The sequence below is a fragment of the Pyxicephalus adspersus genome, chromosome 3 (assembly GCF_032062135.1).
Source record: "Pyxicephalus adspersus chromosome 3, UCB_Pads_2.0, whole genome shotgun sequence".
Classification (NCBI taxonomy): Eukaryota; Metazoa; Chordata; class Amphibia; order Anura; family Pyxicephalidae; genus Pyxicephalus; species Pyxicephalus adspersus.
This window is the reverse complement of record NC_092860.1, coordinates 26966940-26989771: the sequence shown is the minus strand read 5'-3', so window position 1 is coordinate 26989771 and position 22832 is coordinate 26966940. Positions and strand designations below refer to the sequence as shown.

Here is a 22832-nt window from a genome sequence, read left to right as displayed (position 1 = left end):
AGAGACATTGGTATATAAAACCTTCAACCCTGACTCCTCAGTTATTGGTATCTTCGGCTCCTTGAATGCAGCATACATTTTATCATTGTCAAACAGAGTAGTGTTTAAGGTGGCTTACCAAAGATATTCAGTCCAGATGCTACCCAGTCATGCTATCTAACATGAGGCTGACCAGTCCCACCATTACTTTTCAGTTTCAGCTTGTGAAACAAACCATTTACTGGGCTTCAATCTTATAAGGAGGAACTTACTATGTTACTAGGTTATTTGTGAAATAAAACAGAAAATTTGATTTATTTACAATGAGGACTCAGAGGTGGCACATTTTAGCTGACTTCAGGCACATAAAAACTGTTTCCAACTCCACAGCCCTGTTCAAAACATGTCCAATAATGATTAAATATAGTTAGAAGGATTATCTAAGCCTCTAAAGGCTGTTTTTGGTGTTATATTGTTCACAGTTTTACAGTTTAGAATTATTTTAATCTCTTTAAATCCATAAATGTTTCTTCATGAGCCCTTAATATGAAGGCTATGGGACAGCAGTTGTTCAGAGAGACTGGCCGTGCAGAGAGGATTCCATGTGAAACACAAAGGAAAGCTGAGAGCAACAGGAAGGAAATAAATTGAGATGTAATACATAGGAAACAGTATAGAAGCCTCGTTACCTTTCTAAAATCCCGTTTCTCAAAGTCAACTTCTGCAATCCTTTCATATTCTAGAACAGCTGCTGCATTTTTCAGCTAAAAGGGAGAAACAGGCAGGGTAAAAGATGTGATCTTTACGGTACATGCATATGCTGGAAGGGTCTGTTACTACAGGATATTTTAGCACATCTAGAGTTAAATTTGTAGGAGTTAGAACACAGAAAAAAACACAGATTTATACACAGATTTATAGGGAGTATAAATGCTACAATTTATTACCATACCTCATGCCGAGTCTGCTCATTGTTAGCCTCCAACTCTAGAACCTTCTGGAAACAGCGAGATGCAGCCATTGCATTTCCCATTGTCAGGTGGCATTTTCCCTCTCGCTGATGACCCTTTAATAATACAATATCCAATAAAGTTAAAACAATGAAAACCATTAAAAGGATGCAATACAAATGAGGAGCATCAATCCTGAACAGGACACCTATTGTGTAAAAAAGGGCTGCCATTGCTGACCCATTTCTAAAAATGCTAGTTACTTTGTCATGTTGCTCAAATATGCAGATCAAGGAAAGTTAAAAAAAAATTCTAAAGTACATTACATGTCTCTAGTCAGTGGTTTAACTTACTTGCAGAAGAAGAAACTTTATTAGTGAAAAGTCATATTTACAATAACAGATTTACTAAAAACTAGCAAAGGCCTAGCTACAATTATGTAGAAACTTTCCAAATATTGAGATTTAAAAACCAAGACAACGCTAAGAAAAAAAACATTTATGGTTCATGGAATTTATGGTTCTGGACACAAATGTCAGCTCCCCAACCAAGGGGGATGAAAATGTATTATATGTGACACACAGGACCGAATCGCTTTTGTGCCCCTTTTCCTTGTTGTGATAGGAGAAGCAGCTAGACAGAAAATCAAAACACCAGCCAGGCAAGCAGAATTTCTTTAAAATGCGGTCAGAAATGTCAGCGTGCAAGTCTTGGTATTAATCACTGATCTATTGAAACACGTACCCTGTTCCATCTCACATACCTGACTGAGACAAATCCAGCATAGACAATAAACATCTAAAGCTGCAAAACACTACTAGAGAATTAAACATTCTAACATCACAACTTTTGACCAATGAAATAAAAATTCTTCAGTTGAATACATCTATAACTGAACCTGTATCAAGTACTACACATAAACATAAAACATCAGGAAATCCATCTAAAGACAGCTATGCTACAACAAGGTTATTAAAGATACTGTTGGTTTTAATTTGGACTGAATAAATAAAAAAAAGTAGGTAGAAATTGGTAACCACCTTCACAAAGGTGTCATCTAGCCGCACGGCTTGCTGAGCATCCTCTAGCGCTTCTTGGAACTTTCCCAGCATCATCAAGGTGGCTGCACGGTTTCCATAGTAGCTAGCATTCTTGCATGAGCAATCTGGAAAAGGCAATTTAATAAAGTCATTTAGATTTTACTGTAAGAAACCACTTGCATTGATGTCAGTTACCCCTAGATGGCACCATTGCACAATTTTCTACAAGCCACCATCTTCCAATCAAGTTACAGATCATGTTTACAAATGTCAAAATCTTCTCAGCTATTCTCCCTAACCCTTTCCTAAACTATGCCAACTTCCAGAGAAAATCCAGTGCAAGGCAGTCAGCTACTGTGCATTTATGTCAAATAAACCTAAGCAGTATGGGTAAATCTCAAACAAGTCTAGGGGAAGTTATTGTGCAGGCAGCCCCACGGCAAATTTTTTCAGGAAATATAAGACATTAGTCTATAAGACGCATTGATCACTCTGAACCACAAACATTGTTAACTATACCATTGTATGCATTACCTACTGCAAAGCCTTCTAGCCAATTTATATTAGGCACAGATCTAAAATTTTTCAGCTAGCTGGTTACCTAGTCAGCAAAGTGTTGAAACCGTCATACTTTAAGAATGCATTCTAAACATTTATTTTCATTTGTGCTAAGAAGATTTCTTGAAATTAAATTGTAAGTTCAAGGCTTCTTTCCAATACAATTGCAGTGGTCAATACATTTTGAATTAGGGCTTGTCCCCACATTGGGGTGTGTGTTGCAATGTGCAGTGGTATTTATTGGAATGGTTTGGTGTGTTTAAAATGCACTCCACAACAACGCACAGGCGATTGTTACACTGTACAGCTTTAGAAAGGTGCATTTTGGGGTTTAATTAACAATGAATGACAAACAAGCACACAAAATTTGCTATGCATTGTTTTAATGCACATAGAAAGTCATGTGTTAATGAAATGCACTAAAGGGAAGGAACCTTATCTGACAAATGTCTCAACCTGAAACAAAAATCAAGTTACATTCGCCCATTTACATGAAAGACCTACACCCCTCAAATTGGACAGTATTGTGCCAAAGCTGTCACATAAATTTTCTTTCAAAATGCGGCACACACCTGAGGAGTATAACAAACATTTCTGCTTATGATGGAAAAATAGCAAACATAAGCAGAAGGGAAATTAATTTAGCAAAGCCAGCTGTAAGCAAAAAAAAAATGAAAAACAGCCAAATAACACATGAATCGCACTCTTAGTCACCTCCGTTTATATTACTGTAACATTACGGCAACAAGTGAACCACAATTATGAATCGTGTGCAAGTCTCTCCAGGGACAATTCTGCAGTCTTCATTGAACAGCAACAACAAACAGGTGGAGTATTTCCCTGGACATCAGCTGCTCACACACCAAGCTGTTTTTAGTGGGTCCATATGGCCAGGAAGCAGCTGGAAGCCATGGCTGATCAGCTGACGTTACATACTAGTGTGAGCTCTGGGAAGCTGGTAGTATTTTAGTCTGGTTGGGGAATATGGTCTACACATGCGTATTTCTGCAACCATCTTCCTAAAAGCAAAGCATCAGTTACAAAGGAATGTTGGAAAGAAGTACATATGGGTATAGAATGATATTCTGCAATCTAATCTTCTAACACCACAGCTTCTCAGCTATTTGCAGTGCATCCAATGTGCTCAGCTCCAATGTCTATACTGGCTGAAAAGGGGCAGCAAAACAAGCTGCATCTTTCTAATTATGTTACGTCTTGGAGAAAAAAAAAACCCAAAACATTATTTTAGATAAAAATCAAATCAATGTTTATTACTGTATTGCCATCAGGCTGCATATAAAGTAATTCCTAAATATATAAAGTCTTACATGTAAGACTTCTGCCCTTTCATGCAAAGTTTTGGCCGCCATTCTTGCAGTCTACCTCTATAGCTCCATGGCACAGTTACCATCCTAAAGGAGTGCACAGTAGGAGGATGAGATTTGATGTATACAGTATGCACAGGGCAGGTTAAAAATCATTATAACACACAGCACATGAAGAAGAAGAGTGTGGAGGGTATTAACAAAAGGCAGTATGTGCACAAAAAGACAGACAGACTACCAAAACTCTTCTTGGTTTCCATCCTTAATTGTTATTGCATATTGTTTTTATTGTAAATTGTACTGATGTATGTCCCTCTTTCCCTTCTTTTGTGATTGTAATAAAAAAAAAAAAAAAAAAAAAAAAAAAAAAAAAAAAAAAAAAAAAACAGTAATAGGTTTTCTTCTATGCTGGTACTTTTCATGCAAAGATTCACGGAGAGGGAGCAGAGGTCATATTTATTATTAAAGGCTTCTAAAAAATTGAAGTAGGTTCTGCAGGACAGAGGAGGAAGCAGATATTAATGTTAATAAGACTGCAAAAACAAGCGCGCTTGGGTGCAATATCACCTAGGAAAGATTTGATGTTTATGCTTGAAGTGAGATCACTGCAAGAGCAAACACGTGGACGTAGAATGTTAGCAATATAAAAGTTAGACATATTTTGAGAGAGGATTATCTTTTGGATCATGCCCCCCACCACCATTATAGCTCCAACCTTTTTTTAGCCTGGTCACCCCACTTCTGAAAGATGTTTGGAATGTTTTGAAACTATGGGGGAAGTTTCTTCCCCTTTGAGTGACACCTGGCTCCAGACCGCACATGCATGTATTTTAGTGGTCTGTGGGTCGGAAAAGGTTGGCGACCACTGATCTATAAAAACAGTATTTATATAGCACCAACATATTACCCAGTGCTGTACAATACATTTTTTAAAAGGGCCAAAACTGGGTTCTAGGAAAGAAAATCTAAATAGTTTGTTTAAAGACACTCGGGCCCTCTGCCTAGCCACTGGGCCTCCATTGTTTAGGGCCAACATAAAATAAAATTCTCTGTCATTTAAACATGCCATACAAACATGAATTACCATAGCAAGCTGCTTTGTTGCAAAGGCCTAGTGTTGGGATTAATGTATTTTCATTTAGAAAACAAACTCACCTATGGCTTTTGTGTAGTAGTTGTAGGCCTCATTGTAGTCCTTCTGGGCATAAAATGTGTTCCCCTTTTCTTTGTATGCTTCAGCCTCCCTGTAATGAAAACATTATACATTTAGTCTTCATTTTACCATTTAAAGAAAATCTTTAGTGGTTTTGGATATACTTTCATTACTAATAAAATTAACTTAAAGTAGAAATACATTTTTGTTTTTATGTAAAGGTTAACACAATATTGCATATAAACATTTAGTGTTCTATAGCTGTATCTGTATAGTTTGTAGAACTCAGTAGCTTTCACAACTACATCCATAAAACACAACAGTGGTTGGTGAGGGCTCTGGTTGTTCCATCCCGAGGTGAATCTGTGTAATAGCCAACTGGTATCAACGTCTGTGCCCTAACAATAAAGGGAAATCACCCCTTGGGGACAGACTGCAATCTGAAATGGTTATACGCCTTTCTCCCAAAAAAAGTGGCCTCTACAGAGGAATATTTTAAAAATGTTTCTAAAGATGTCTTATACTTTGGGCCGGATTTATAAGAAATCCACTCCGGGTTTGCTGGATCACCAGCTTCACCCATGATAGAAATATATTGTCCCATATATTGTCGATATTAGAAAGTTTTAATACATCAGTTGCTTCTTTTAGAAATTCACATTTTGCCTCACACTATGGACTAGTGTTCTCCCAAGCCCCTTTTAGCTGGGTGCACCACCTGGCTGTTTTTGGGCACTGAAAAATTGGGTCACGCAACAGGGGCTACCCATCCTTTTACAGCTTCTGCCCACCCAGCTTAATAACATTTCTGGGGGGGATACTGGACTTTTTCAGACTAGCATTACCCTTGAGCCAGTGAGAAAATGCAACTAGCAATTTTATAAATGAGGCTGAAGTAACCGGCCTTCGGCAAATGCCAAATTTACAGGAGCAGTTTTGAGCATTTGTTGCTCTTCACAGCAGTTAGTAGGTCATAGGGCTCCTACAAAGCTCAGAGAGAAGCTGGGGTAAAGTTAGTCTGAACAAGTCCTTAAAACCATCACCTTTTATCTTAATTTTTGATGCATAACCAGCCAATACATGCCCTAGTACTAGCTATGACTAGCTGTGAGCAATGTTCAACCCAGAATTTTGTTTAAGCCAAAAAAAAAAAAATTGCCAGGTGGTGCGCCCAGCTAAAAGGGGCTGGGGAGAACACTGCGTGAGGTTGTGCGATCATCGCTTCTACACACACCTGTGAGATGCTACACCTAGTGTCTGACCTGTGGCTGCAGGATTAGTTCAGAAAAAAAGATCAAATGCTTTTCATTAGTAAACAGATTAGCAATAAGGGCAGCCAATGGCTGGTAAGGTGCCAGCCATGGTGAGGAACATAGAAACCCCTGGTTAGGTTGGCAGTCTGAACAAGCCCTTAATGTAACAAAAAAATAATTTATGATGAATGAGATTTATATGATGAAAACTTATGATGAATAAAATCCCACTCATCTGCATGGGAATTACATTATCCCAGCATTGCCAATCTAGGTGGCCAAAGATCGTCTCTGAGAGGAAGAAAAGACAAAAAATAGCAGCACTCTGCAATGGAACCAGGATAGGCGAGTCGTGGGGGTTTAGTTCTGCTTTAAACTACTTTGTATCATTTTTACATTTATAGTGAAAGTGGTTTGAGTAAATTTACAAGATTGCATTAATTCCTTATATGCCACAACATATTGTAATATTAAATCTCAGTCCTTGACCTCCCATCAGGTAACCTTTCCTTGCAGGAGATATTTTAAAGCTAGGCTGGCGGTTCACAATGAAAGATTACGGTCTCTCCAATGTGCAGAGGGACTTCTAAAGGGTACCAGGAAAAGCTAGTTTATGTAAAATAGAGAGGAGGTCAAAATTTGTGATTGTCAATAAAAGGCAGACAACCAAAAGTTGGCAGCGTTTGCAAATTTCAAGGGTAAATTCAAACAAGTCTTTCTTTATCAGACTTTGGTTTAAATATACAACATACATTTGTTGTCAAATCCTAATAGTATTTCATTGTAACAAACAGAAATTATACCTGGACAGTGAAAAAGAATATAAAGGCTATTAGGGAGTATTGTGATCTTGGTGGGAAGCAATGTGTATTCCTATCAAATGATAAAGCTGACTCAATACTAAGCAAGTGTTAAAAAAACACATCTGGTCCTGGGTTCATTTTAATGTTTATTATTTATACATAAAATGTCTTTTTTTTTATGTATTTGAAAAATGATATATATGTATATAATCTCTAGTAGCTGAACTATTCGGGAAGACCGAGAATTTTTTTAATAGCTAGTTTACATCAAGACAGATGTGATCTGCAGGAAGGAATGAATGAAAGGAAAGGATGCTGCTCAGAATTTGATGTCAGACTGGTTTTCACTGTTCCTCATGCCAAGTGTAAATGCACATGAAGAATGAAAACAGAAAATACTAAAGGAATACTTGGCAAGTAAGAAAATTGAATGATCATGCAATGTAAGGATGCAAACACCAGGCTGAGGTAGATATAAAAGGTTTTTTCATATGATGCATTATGGTAACATGCTGGGCATGGCAGCAGTTTGAAAATTGTGCAGTGCAGATGTGAAGGTTGTCTATCTGCTGCTCCAGGAAACAGAATAGTTTGCTATGTCAAAAGAAGAGCTGACCCTGTGCTGACAGCTATTAATAAAGCCCTTACAGACCCTTCTGTGTGTGAACACATGTGTCTGCAATGACAGGACAACAAATCTGCCCATACAAGGATGATTCCAGGTTGATGACTTGCAGCTTAATCATGAAGCACATTGTGTACCACCAGTACATGGGTTTTGGGTAAAATGTCAACCCCAACAATGAACTTCTCCTATTTGCACCCACACATTCACATACACACAAATGCAAACGTACATTTGCTTTGAATCATCACACTCGTAGTGAGAGCAGTGATACTAGGACCATCATTAATGGTCACATTTTGTTTTCAGTTCCTTTATTCATTTTAATTATACAAACATTTGAACAAACAAAATAAAATGTCTCATATCATACCAAAGCCTATTATTCTACATCCAACCAAGAATACAATACAATATCTTAACCTATTCTATTATATCCTTCTATCCTAACCCAACTAGCCCCTCAAATTCTAATATTTATGTTTTCTGATTACTATTTAACAATCTCTTCCCTTTACATCCTTAATTAATTCCTCATGAAATTGTCCACTTATCTCTCTTCTCTTGACCCCTCCTAAATTACCCCAATGACAGTTATCTGTGCTATTGTTGTACATCTATCATATCAATCTTTTAATCATCTTCATAGTAAGAGGAAAGAAAGGATTATTTTTCCCTTCCCCCCCATAACTACCTATTTAAAACTTTCATTACCATATGCCTTCCCTACTATACTTTCTTTTCCAATTTTTGTCAAAATATCAAGACTATAGTTATAAATCCTCAAATTGAGAAATTTACATATAAACCTAAATAACGTTAACGCTCACATTTTAAGCATGTGTGCTAAAAGTTGGGCATATTTTGGAAATGATTACTGTTCGAAAGATGGGTAACTATTTTCTTTCCACAGAAGAGCTCCCGCGTATCAGGGTGTAGGTGGGGGGTTACTGACACTAAAAACCAATCACCAGCAGCTGAAGGGGGTTACCAATAGACTTTTGCTTTGCACTACATGGACAAATCACAGGTCTAACATAAAATTTTTCCCCATGCAAAAAGCAAAAAACAAAAAACTAACATGCATGTCTTTGTAAATGGAGCAGAAGTCATATATCTCTAATTCAGGTTTATCTAGTTAGAAAACAATAGCAATTAATCAAACACTAATTTTGTATGTTGTATTGCATTGTCTTATTGGATGAGACCATAGAAGAGGGAAGGTAGCGCTTATAAAGTGACAGCAAGTTATCTCATCTCCAAACATCCTCCTAAGAAAGATCCGACCATATACAGATACCCACAATCATATCTGGAAGAAAAGAGTTTATTTTGGACGACGCACATAAAATAGAATGACGGAATATAACTAAAATAATGATGATGAATAGCGAAGGTCACAAGTATAGGACAGTTCAAGCAGGACAGACATTCCGCTTGTTACTTAAGAGTTTTCAGATTGACGCAACATGATTTTACTCTAATTATAAGAGCAATCTTCTGAAATAAAGACTGCAGCTGTCATCCCACATATCTCAGATTATTGTAGAACATACTCCATGAGGGAAGATACCAAAAATAACTCAATTCTTATTACCTCATAAAATCTCTTAACAAGCCAGCAATATTTTTTATAATTCAACAGAAAACTAAGTTAACACAACCAATATTAAAGCAGACCTATCTTTTGTCTATCCTCAGCAGAGCACAGCAAGCTTTTCTACAAGCTCATATGTAAGAAAAATCAGGCCGGGGTAATGGCTAATCGGGCCCACAGAGCTAAAATACGGGGACATAGGAACTGTCAATGGTTAATAACCAGCTGCACTAGGCATTTAGCCCTTATTGGCTTCTTCAGGGATCACAGATCACGACCGGTTTCGGGTGTGAGCTAGAGGCATGTGAAATGGTGTTGCCTGCCGTCTCTTTGCTTTAAAGGGTTGTGGAGATTTGATTGTCTTTTTAGAGAATGTATAGGTCAAGGAAGGCTATATGAGTGTGATCAAAATTCAGTAGGTTGAAGAAATCATATAATTCTTTGATCGATCCTACCTAAAACAGGAGCATGTCATCAATATACCTTTTCCATAGCTGAATGGATTTGATGTAGATGGTGTCCTTAAATACTTACTCACCCAGGTAGAGGTTGGCGTATGCTGGTGCTCACTTCGTGCCCATTGCTACTCCCTGTATTTGCAGGCAAGTAGCTTTGTTGAAGGTTAAATAGATCCTCTTGGGAATGAATTCGAAAAAAGATATAATGAAAATATGATGTTTTGGTTTTTCTAGTTATCCACCAATATTGACCTTACAACTACTGTATTACTATATGATATTTGTACTAATAAGCGTTTATACATTATCTTTACATACAGTAATTATCTGTGATCCCTACAGTCCCCTGTAGAAGCCAATAAGGGCGAAACGCGTCGGGTGAGCGTTATCACATCACGGTTACCAAAGCGCTCTGAACTATAGGTACATTAGTGTATAGATTATTAGTCCCCAACCTAATTGTCTCTCCCACCATTTGTGGGGCGGATGGGACAAAAATTGCCTGTAATTCCATCATATTTGTACTTTCTATGTTTGAACTGTATGTTATATGACTTCAATATAACTTACAAGATATATCTACTTATTGCCAAAAACCCTGCTTTTTGTTTTCTTTTTGATACCTACTGTACTAGTGGGTTTGGCAACACCAGATAATAATATAGATACCATTTGAGGCTGGATAATTCCCAAACCTATTGATTTTTCCTTTTCATGGTTCTGCGGCACACTTTCTCCGGTAAATGTCACTTCCTGCATCGTTCAATGATTGTATCTAGTGCATGTACATTATTGGTGGATCGTATCGTTACAGCATGTACAGAATCTTGTACTATATGATCGTTCAAAATAATGGTTCATTTTTCCAATGACAATTATTGTACGTGTACCTATCCTAAGCCTACAGGTAAAGTACTGGTTGTATGTGCACATTTTGGTGGAATTGCAAGAGCCTTAGACAAGGCTGGCCTCAAATACTGAGATCTGTTTTTTTCTTTCCAACACATATTGCCCTCTCTCAAACCCCCCACACTCTTATCCTTGTCTATTCTGCCAAATACATTTTTAGATTTAAAAAAGTCTTTTTTTATACTTTTCAGTTGTTTAGAAAACACACTTTACTTTTTAGGCACGTTTTCTTTCTCAGGGTTATTTCAGGTAACCTAATAAGCGCCGCACTTTCCAAGAGAGTATCACAGCTGAATGGTCTGTGATGCTCAGAGAATAAGAAAGTAGCTGCAAGCTATACACTGGGCCTAATGCAGTAATATTTCAGACAGTAGAGCTCCCATACTACTTAAGACAAGATCACAGCCACAAACTTCATATTCTGGCATTTTAACAGGAGTTTATATCCCCTGTGAGCGGACACAAGCCAAGCATTGTCATGTGTATGAGGAGCGATGTCACCACCAACGCCAGGTCGTCATAAATTATATCTCAGGAGCAGTACAGGTTGAGAATGTTCTATTTCAGAGACAGGCTAAGCTAAAGTTTAACTGCATTTTTTTACCACTAAAAATGTCATTAAAGTCTGTATATTCACTCTAGATTTAGCAGCCTCTATAAGTATTGGGTAACTTTAATGGCAGAATTTGGTTTACAAATTTGTTTAGATAGAGTGGGGTGACACAAAACCGGGCAACAAATGGACGTTCCTGATTGATGCGTATTTAGATGTGCAACTACAGTTTAGGTTTGAAATGTCAATAGCAATTGCATAAAAAGGAGGTATAGATATAAAGATTACCCAGCACAGCTAAAATGTAACTGTATCTGGTTCCAGAAGTGACTGAAATGAAATTTAAAAGAAGAATCTTTAGTAAACACTAAATATAAAGAAAATCAATGCACCTACAACTATGGCAAAGCCTGTCTGTCCTCTATCAACCAAGCAAATAAAAAAATAATAAAATTATAAAATGTTGTTCTTTTGCTTACGTATCCATCATAACTTTGAGAGGGCATATCGAGCACACACACTCTGCTGGACTCCAATCACATCTACATTAGATCATCTCCAATGTGAGGTGAGGGGGAGGTGTATCAAGATGATGGGATTTGTTGTTCACACAAAAAGCTAACATTGTTTCTATTGTCATTTTAAGTAACAGGAAATGACATTAACACTGAATTTCTGGAGGAAGGATTGCCATCCATCGTCTGTTCTTACATTCCGTATTTATTGAGGTAAGAGAAACCAGAACAAGCGACAGGGTTACTCACCGGAGAGAAGTGTAGCAGCAGCTCTTCAAGAACTGGGATGCCAAAAAAGTAACTATATAAAGTCTTCTCTTAGCAGGTGTTCTTTTATGCTCCTGCCATTGTACTGTATACATGTGTGTGATATAAATATTTATTATACATATACACACACTAAATTATTCAATCATGTGCAGATGACACAATCATGGATTTGCTTTTCACCTGACTGCATAAATAAACCATATAATGGTGAACAGTAAATCACAAGTCATATACACTTCATATCTGCAATATATGAACATTTTCACACAATTTGTCCCTTTTAAGATCCTCCAAGTACAGAAGAATACCTGTCGCTCTGCCAGAAATGCACTCAAGCTCTATTGTGGGCTGGCTGACAACACAGCATTTTTGTAGATTGGATGAGGTCAGTATTTTACATTAACTACTCACAAATTCCCACTCTCAAATTGTTAATGTAAAGACTAATTATTTAGTAGTCAAAGAAAAGAACTAAAACCACTAAAGAAAACAAAATGTTCAGAGGACACTGCTTCCAATGCTATAATATTGTGTACCTAAACTTAACATTTTCACTTTACATAAAAGAGTAGACAACCTTTAAATGTAAAGCCCCCCCCTTACACCGGGCTACGTCGCTCGATCTCATACCGCACAGTGCAAGATCGTGTGACGTGCCAAGAATACAGAAAAGAAGACTGATGAAGAGAAGAAGATGGCGGCGCCCAGCCCTTCCTCAGCCCCGGGACGAAGCAGAATTCCAGGATGACGCGGGACCGGATTGTAGGAAGGAACAGCAATAGCATTGAAGGATCTGCAGGATTCACGGTGTCGTTTTTTTTGTTTTCAGTTAAATTCCCCTTTTAAACAGAGCAAATAGTCAATTTACATGCCTCCTATAATCAATCTTAACATGGTTTATTGTGTAAAATATTCTATACTCCTTCAGGGGAGAAACTATGTGTTGCAGAAAATTAGCACATGCTAATAGATGTCAGTGTACCATGTAATAATTATTACAGTATCACCTATTTCAGACAGGCCCACTACTTTGGACTGAGCTGTCGCATATGGGTCATTGTGACATTTCAGCTATTGAGATACGTAAATATTTTTTTATACATAAGAGAGGATAAGTAAACAAAGGGATGAGGAACCAAACACTCTAACTAATGGGTAAAAAGTAGCAAATAAAATATTTATTATTTTGCCATGACTGACCATAGGAAACCACAAGTGTTAAAGTGTATTATTATTTCTTTGCTATAATATAGATAAAAGTTTCCTCCACTTCATGTCCAAAGACAACAGCAAGTTAGTGGTCATCTGAAATAGTAGGAAGGATTCATTTCAGACAGATTTTCCTGGAACATTAGAAGATTTTCAGTTCATTTGTAGTTTGATTTCTCCTTATGTTTTAGGGTGAATGACCACCAGTACAGACAGACTGTAAATTTGGGACATATGCGTTAAGTGAACTATCAAACTGATGAATGGTGGATTGCTTGGGTTCCAGCTTTTATTATATTTAAAAATAATCAATTCTAATTTTGATAAAAAGGGAAAAAAGTTACGCGAAAGTTGACAGGATAACGTGTGTTTATAACTCAAAACATTTTTTTTAGTTTTGAATATAACAATGAAAGGTTAGAACCCCCGTTATATTTACTGATTTATGAGATTTAAGAGATTTCCCCTTACTTTTTGTTCTGGTGAAACTTTTACCAGACAGAAAGTGAAGCAAATCTGGGAAAACACCACCAATAGGAAGCTGAGGGGGTTTCTAGAATTCACCCTCATAAAAAGGGCATTTTTACTTTTATCAAACCAGACAGGACATAAAAGTATCTCCCCAAAGCTCCAGAGGATCAGACTCCGGTAAAATGTCAGAAGTTCCAATCCTTCCCTGCTCCATCCAAAGTTCTTGGATATAGATATACTTTAAAAGATGATAAAGGTTCATAGACATCTTCAAACAAATGTAGATTCCATCACTTATCAGGAGTGCATACATGTAGAAAAGAAATGGCTACAGGTTGTTTCCAGGTTTAGTAGAGCTGCCTACTACACTCCAATTCCTACCTACTTATATAACGCCCTCACATATCCAGTACTTCTCATTACCTATTAAAAGCAATAAAGCCTGACAGAGGGTTTAACCCTTCCCAACTCAAAAAAATGCCCTTACTGGCTTGTTATGTTATCTTGTCCCATGGAAATAATGTACAGTGACAGCATGTAGCCGATAACCACATGGAGCAGTACAGTGTAACGGTACATTAGTGGGGTGGTCAGTAGGTACATTAGTGTAGTAGTGTGTGGGAAGAATGCTTCTTACATTGCTGGCCACTGGGAAGAATGTCACCTTACAGATGGCCAAAAAGATCATTGGTGTTGCAAACTGCTAATTGCTCATGGAAACCCCTATCAACCTCTGGAGGATCCCTAGGGTTTCCATGGTTGAGAAACACTGTCTTAGGGTATTGCTTCCTATTCCTAATTAACATTTATTTGCTGAATTTGGTCTTGTAAAAAAAAAAAAAAATTAAAAGCATTTTTGTTATATTTGTGTTGAGCTTGTCAGAAATCAGCTTATAACGTCATGAGATCTTTGCCTCTGCTGTTATTAGCTAACATGGTCTCTGGTACTGAATCTCAAGGCATGCAATCAGACACCTACAACCATTTAAAGGCCTTTGTCCACAGTGGTTGACAGGCGTTGGTTTCACTTTGCTTTACATTTGCTAAAAAGCGTGGAGACATTAGACTGCCCTACCCTGAAAGTATTGTTTGAGCATGCAAAATCTACTAGGTAGTTGATACATGCCTGTCACCTGCCTAATAAAATCACCTTCATGACATGCTTATTCCTTTCAGTGATAGAACATTGATGTAGTGGATGGTAAGCCTTTTCAATAACTGCAACTCAAAAAAGCATCTGAACCAAGTCTTACCATGTTACTGAACCGAGCCGTATTATACACAATGTAGAGCAGCGGTCGCCAACTGGTGGTCCGCAGCTCTGTCCCCCGTATGAACACAACCCGTCTACTCTCCCATCACAGGCTCAGACCTACTTGCTAAACATCCTGGGGGGACCGTACTGTCCCCCCAGGATGTTAAGCAAGCAGGTCTGAACATGGGACAGGAGAATGGGCTGGTTCTGGCATCATGACATCACTCTGGGGGAAGTTTCTTCTCCTTCGATTAACACACGGCTCCCTGTGCGTGTGAGGTCTGAATTCTGTGGATTTAGTGCTCCGTGAGATCCAAAAAACTGTAGTATTATTTCTTAGAAATGAGAAGATAGCAGGTGTAATATAGTAAACTTGTTAAAACCCTATCAAATGTAACCTTCTAATAAATTAAAACAATGTAGAAGCAGAGATATGCAACAGACTACACATGACAAATTCAAGGTTATGTCCCTGTCTGGTGTTTAATGTGATAGAAGAACTCACTAACCATCAGAAAAACTCACAACATGGGGGAAGACTGAACTTAGCAGTTAAGATTAGCACATGACCCTTTATTATTTTAACAATCCAGTGTCACTAAACTAATGCTAAATTCAATCTATACAATTTAAACATTGTTTTCAGTTTCATTTGCACAGGTTTCTGCTTCAAGCCACTGTTCTGATTTGTCTTATATAATAAGGGAAATCCCTTAGCTATTTTAATTATAGAATATTCTATTTTATCCCTTGTTTGACATTTCATTTACCTTTATATGAGCCAAATGTCAATGATCACTTGAAGTCTGACAGTTGTTCTAGCAGCCTTCACACATTGGGTCTGATGTAATAAAACTCTCCCGAGATTGGAAAAGATTAGACAATCATGGGAATAAATCAGACCCCCTGCTGCTCCCCCCCTCATTTCACAATGACAGAACAGTGCAATGTTCTCCCCAGCCCCTTTTAGACGGGTGTACCACCCAGCACTTTTCAGTAACCATCCGGCTGTTTTTGGGTAGTTACTGAAAGGTTAGGTCACCATACAGGGGCTGCCATGCATCAAAAATTTCTTCCCACAGAGCTTTAAAAAAATTCTGGGTTCAACACTGCAGTATTAGATGAATTTTAATCTATCAAAAGAGGATTGGGGCTGTCATGGCTGACCCTCTCATCATCATCTGTGAATCAGTGAATCTAGGTGTAGATGAAGGAAATTGGAGTCCTTGTCTGCATAATTTTGGGTCAGTGGATCAAAGTACTGAATAAAGAAGATCATCATGACAACCAAGGAACCAACACTTTAGAAGAAAAGTGCAGCAATCAGAGCCTGGGTTTCTTTTAATAAATATGCTCTGCTTTGTATTAAAATATCTCAGATAGAAACAAAAATGAAGGGAAACAGTGGAACATTTAGAACAGGGTTATCCAACTCCAATACCCCTTCCCCACTCCATTCCAAACCTAGAAGAATAATTTTGCCCGGAGTTGGGAGGGAGAGAGGCAGCTATGTAGCTGATGATGAAGGAGCAGCAGTCAGTTTACTTGACCTCCAGCACAAGCTAAAATATCTTGCTTAGACAAAAATCAGAGTGGGCAAATAAATGTTTTCATATCCTAGCTTAAGATATTGTGTACACTAACACTACCAGTGTCATTTATTACTGCTTATAGATCACCTTCTGATGTTGGATCAGACATGACACCTCACCTTGTGACACACTAATATATTACAATGCTGTCTGATCACTGGAAGGAAAAGAGGAGAAGGAAAGGATTCCTTTTATCTACAGCAAACTAACAACCACTGACTGAAGATCAATGAGTTTATGGCCCTATTCAGAAATGTGCTTTACTGTCACACATGGCAATCCCTGGGTTCAGCCTGTGGGAGGATCTGTCAAATGTGAAGCCCAAAGTAGTAACAGAAGCAGATGCCTGACTACATTTCCCATCATCCCTACATTAAAGAAACCATGTGTGTACAGGAGGAGGAAAAACCAGCAGTCGCATGAAGCAGATGGTGAGCATTAGCAGGATCTAGGAATCTGCAACAAAACCATGATGTGCCAACATCAATACTATGCATGTAAAGCTTTCGTTAGTTATGGATTGAGCAGGGAAAGGCTACCACCCGCCAGTTTTTTACTAATACCCAGAACTCTGTTAAGAGACTTCCAGTCCTGCCAACATTTTATGAGACAGGAAGTGAACCCAACTCTCCAATGTTACTTGTAATGTAAGAGACATTCTTCCCATTGACAACCACACTAATGTACTGTGAGCTGCGGAAATAGTTATATTAATAGTTATATTAAGGGTTCCCCTATGTTAAAAAGGTGAGGAAAATAACTGAAACAGAGAGAGAGACAAATTATTGTGTTTACTTAAAGCGGAACTAAACTAAAAACAAAAAAAAAAAAAGACTCAATAGCACTGGTCCTTCTGATGATACGGTCCTGCGTTGTCCTGGGAGCCACCATCTTCCCTCTCCTTTCTCCATCACCTCTCTCACTGCGCAGGTGCGAGATTAGGTGACGTAGCCACTGTGAAGGGGGGAAGTTGATCTTACTGCGCATGTGTGAGATCGGCATCCCTTTCCCCTAGGAGGAAAAATGCCCCTTCTGCGCATGTGCGATACTAGGGCATGTGCTGAGGGAGCAGCCAGAGCCTCCTGGGATGCGTGGCATAGGAATCCCAGGAGGCTCTGCGCTCCCATAAAGTCTTGATTGCCGCAGCTATCAAGACTTAAAGGGGCGGTGCTGCACCTCTCACTTTTTAAAAAAAAAAAAACAAAGGTGTTGCTCCCCTAAAAAATGTTGGTGTGTTTTTTTCTGTATATAGAAGGGTTGTCTATCCTATGTAAAGTAAAATTGTTAGGTTTAGGTACACTTTAAACAAGGGCCTGGATCCCCACTCAGATTTGTGTGTTGATGATTTTCCCTCTCTTCCTGCCCGATGAAAGCGTTGTCAGACAAGAAATGACAGTAAACAACCATACAAATGGGAGTTCTAACATCAGAAATCCTGTGTTTCCCTTGACATAGACGAAGTGTTCTTCTCAGTGTCTTTTTCCGGCACATTGCCTGGGTCTCATCAGACAACGGGTAAGGCTGGGCTTTGTGTATAAGGTAAGAGAGCGGTCAGTAAGGACTGTCAGAGCCATGGCACGCTTCTTCAGCTGCCAGGCACAGTACCTGCTTGCAGATTTGATGATGAGGGGGCAATACAGAGGCACTGGGGAATATTACAAAAGTGATAGAAAAATGGGACACATTAAGAACCGGGCACATTAAAGTATAGGGGGCCGTACTGAACCTGCTCACTGCTACTCCCATTTTTTTCAATTGGGCTGCCGACTTCCCCGGGGACTGCAATTATTATTACACAGTATTTGTATAGCACCATCATATTACACAGCGCTGTACAAAGTCCATAGCCATGACACTAACTGTTCCTCAAAGGAGCTCACAATCTAATTTCACTACCTCAGTCATAAGTCTTTAATAGAGTCTAAGGTCAATTTAGGGGGGGGCAATTAACTTAACTGAATGTTTTTCAGAATGTGAGAGGAAACCCACGCAGACACAGGGAGAACATGCAAACTCCATGCAGACAGTGCCCTGGCCGAGATTCAAACCTAGGACCTAGCGCTGCAAAAGCCAGAGTGCTAACCCCAGAGCCACTGTTCTGCCTGTATGAAGAATGTAAGGAAGACATAACTGCTCTGCAACCTCATCACCGATCTGAAGATTTGTATGTACTCTGTATCTTTTCCCCTCTGGATTCTCTGCAAAGAAAAACTGATGGGCTGCCTTTTATACGTGAAAGCTTCTACATGGGGCTCTGCACCATCTATCTTCATGCTGGGTGTGTGTGAGGGGGTCATAGAGGTTCCAAACATCTGGAACAATTTGCTGCCCATAGCAGAGCCCTGGTGGATGGAGCGGGTTTGCTGTATAAATTATTACTCTTCCTATAAATCATGAGACACCAAAGTGGGGTCACAATATTTGGGGGGGGTCAGTTGCTGCATAATGGAAGATGGATGGAAGATGGAAAAATGGAACATACTAAAGCTGCATACACACTTCAAATACATTTCGTTGGAAACGAACAAGGAACGACTGAAAATCATTCACGACGCCAACAAACGAGGTTTGTCATTGGAAATGAACGAGCATCACGGCGGATCTGAATGGCCAACGATCGTTCGCCATCTATCATGTGTACGGTCGTTCAGTGATCCTCCATGTTTCTGCAATACACTTTCTCCTTTACATGTCACTCCCGGCATGGTTCAAACGATTGTATCTAGCGTGTGTACACTATTGGTGGATTGTATTTGAAAGATCGTATCGTATAGCGAACGAACGTATCGTATCATACAGCATGTACAGAATTGCACACAATACGATTGTTCAAATATAATTGTGCATAATCGTTGATTGGTCGTAATCATTCGTTTTCTAACGATAATTGTTTGAAGTGTGTACCTAGCTTAAGGCACAATCCCTGAATATCTATGGCACAATGTTGCCCTGCCCACCTTTTTACCACCCAATTTCTGGGGGGGCTCTTACTTTATTGATAACAGGTAGAGCCATATTTATGAGGGCTGGTATTGTCTCCCAGCCAAGGTTGGGAGCCATGGTGATGACAGGTTCACCTAAAATAAAAAAGCTCTGATGCAGGGAGGCTCAGGGCCCAGTGTCGTCCATGGGGGCCAGGGGTACGCAGTGTATTATGGTTTGCTGCATTACCACGACCAATTCATTGTTTTTACCCTACACACATTGTTGTGGTGCAATGTAAATACTGTAACATGAACATGCCATGACCCCGGGGTATACATGTAGGATATGACACCCACTTATACCATGGCAGCTGATATGAATACAGAAATGGGGGAACTTTCCACCTTCCCACTGCTGGTCAGTGCGCAATGTGCCCAGGACATGTATTGTCACCTTGTCATAGAGAATAACAGCAGGTAACAAAAACAGCGCCACCTTTTGGTCAAAGCTGGTAATAGCCGCCACCATGCCGGTGTAATAGGAGCAGACACAAGGCAATGACGGTCCCCGGTGGGGAAACTCGGGGCCCCGGGCCTCCAGCTATTATGCAGCCCCATGTATCCCATCCCCATGTCACCCAATTGCCCCTTTCCTTATACCCCTCTGTGTGTACCTCTCCCGCTCCTCTGTGCTCTTCTCTGGCTCTACAGGCGCCATCATCACGTCGCAGTCCGCCGTTGCCGCCATCTTACCGCCGGCTTCGAAGGGAAGGAGAAAGAAAACCAACTTCCGGGTCCTCCAAGCCGAGGTTAGTGCCAGTGAGAGGCAGCGATACCAGCGAGAAGTTATTGAAGGAAAGAACGACCCTTGACCGGAAAATAAATATCCGCCATCTTGCAAAAGGGCAACACGCCATTCCTTTTTTTTTAATTTACAGATGGTTTCCATAGTGACAGAATTAGGATTAAAATAGTAATCCTTATTTATTTTTTAAATTTTAGATTGAAATAAAGTTGCATTTTGTTTTCTGTTTATTAAGAAGATCATCACAGTTGTATGTCTTTCACAGGTGTATATATAGGGTATATAAAATATATAACATAAAAAATACATATTTATTTATTTATTTTTTCTCAACAATGAAACATGAACAGACTATGAAAAAATGCATATATGCCTTACATATAACAATCATATTAGAAAACACAATAAACTATACTTCATAATGTACTTCACCCTTAAAATACAATATGGAATTCTAGATTCCTCTTCCTGAGTAAACCTAGTCTCTGCGAAACGCAGAGTTTTTCACAAGGAGATCTATATGAGTGCTTTACCTCTAATAAGGTCTTGTTTTTATTGAATCACAGTTTTTAATGTATGACTCTCTAAATAAAGCTACAATTCAATTTTACACTTTTGTATGAAATCAGCTGTATATGTTTGACCTCAAAAGTCCCTTAAAATTTGGGGTATCTCGAGGGAAACCTGGCTGTCTTCTGTGTAAACACAATAAACAGAAAACTTTTCATCCCCATGTCCCTTCTACAGAACTCCCAAATCAACACATCTTCGGGGGTGTGAAGGGTTTTGTTGCAGTTGATTTTGGGTGTCTATAACTCACTGAACAGACATAAAGGAGGCACACTCCAAATCAGAAAGTCCAAATGTCAATGGTTCATAAAAATGGTTTATAGAGAGGAAATGCCATATCCTTTCACATTTGTGAGACTCCTAAAACAAGTTTACTAATGATGAGGAAACTACTTACCTGCCCCTTATGGAGGTCAGGTAGGTGGTAAATGAGTCACCTTGTGACATTTCCCAGGCAATAAGGGTGTTATAAAGCACAATTCTCATCAGAATTACTTTTCTAGGAACACCCCTAGTGCATAAATCATGGGGTTAATATTCACCAAAAAATTTTTGCTGTTAAACTGTTGATGGTTTTATATTCCCCTATGATTTAAAATAAGGAAGGAAATGTTTACTGCTTTATAAATATACTGTGAATCATATAAAATGTGAAAAGGGACTATATAAGACTTTATATAAAGGGACTTTATATACTATAAAGACTATATCTAGGAAGAATGTGCTAAAGTAGCTATATTTAAAGCTGGGACAAAAAGAGAGGATGAATACAAATAAGTAGCATAAAAAGTGAACCAGTAAAAGCTATAATAACCTGAGGTTTTCTCAGGACAGGATCTATAGCTTTTTCCTACAATGCCACTTGCTGGAAAGATTTGGTATTGCAATGCAGCATGAAAAACATTTGTTGCAGAATTCAGTTCTTTAGGTGCATCAAAGTACAGGACAAGAACAAGGGTTGTTTCCTAGAGCAGCGGTTGCCAACCGGTGGTCTGGTACTCACAAAAATTTTGGAAGTTCGCGAATCTGGCCAGAGTGCCCCTGAGCGGGTCAGGAAAAGGATCCCGCTGGGGGGCGCAATGGCCAGGCTATGTCCCCTGTATGGATTGCAGGCCCAGGGAAGTGGATGGGTTGTGGCATTATGACGTCACTCTGGGGTAAGTTTCTTCCCCTGTGACACACGGCTCCCCGCGCATGCATGGTCCGGAGTTCGTGCATTTAGTGGCCGGCGATGTGCAAAGGTTGGGGACCACTGCCCTAAAGAGGTAAGTCAGTTTAGGACTTCCTAAGTCACTGACCTGCAGATCAGGAAAGTTCGGGTTAAAAAGTCTCATCTCATCTATAAATTTACAGAAAAAAGTCAATACAGGCAAACTCCATTTGTTTAACCTCCCTGGTGGTCCTATTATGTCAGTATTTTTAAAGTCAAAAGCAGTACATTGTACATTGCATGGAAATTTGTTGTTAAATATTGCAGGCCTATGTTAGAAATAACTCCCAGGTATGATAAAGTTTGAAACACAAATCATAAATTATAATATAATAAATAATTATAAACAATAATTATAAAAAAATAATAAAAAAATATAATAACAAATTTAATTTAATAGTTTAATCAAATCAAAAACACTGAAATCTGTCTAAATAGGGGTGCAATATTGTTAAATTAGCATTCATTATTATTTGGATTTATTTTTTATCACTTTATTACTGTGATCAATATGTTAATTGATCACACATCCTTTCCACAAGATCCAAATGAATGATCCCACTAAAATACGCTCCTGTGAATATACGCTCCTGGACTATTCATGCAAATTTGCAGCATCTCCTGAGCTTTCCTAGGAAAGGATGGTAACGTTACCCCATGCGGTACAGAAGTCGGGGTAAGCGAAGTATAAATGCCAACCTTTCTTCTCTTAGGTCTTTTACAAATTTCTATAAAACATCTTGGCATCAAGGGTGTGAACATTGTGCTTCAATCCTTCCAAGCTCTATCCAAAATTAAAGAAACAATT

General features: G+C 38.8%; 1 protein-coding gene across 1 annotated transcript in view; it reads right to left on the bottom strand.

Annotated features, from left to right (window-relative positions):
- DNAJC7 (DnaJ heat shock protein family (Hsp40) member C7) overlaps positions 1-20263 on the bottom strand; it is a 34766-nt gene extending 14503 nt beyond the window's left edge. Inside the window, exons 1-5 of the mRNA XM_072404045.1 lie at positions 20114-20263; positions 5008-5096; positions 1970-2094; positions 932-1045; positions 669-743 (exon numbers count right to left, since the gene is read on the bottom strand). Of these exons, the coding sequence (XP_072260146.1) occupies positions 669-743; positions 932-1045; positions 1970-2094; positions 5008-5096; positions 20114-20187 (477 nt within the window). The 5' untranslated portion in view covers positions 20188-20263. The remainder of the gene's footprint in view (positions 1-668; positions 744-931; positions 1046-1969; positions 2095-5007; positions 5097-20113) is intronic.
- Positions 20264-22832: the final 2569 nt, after the last annotated feature.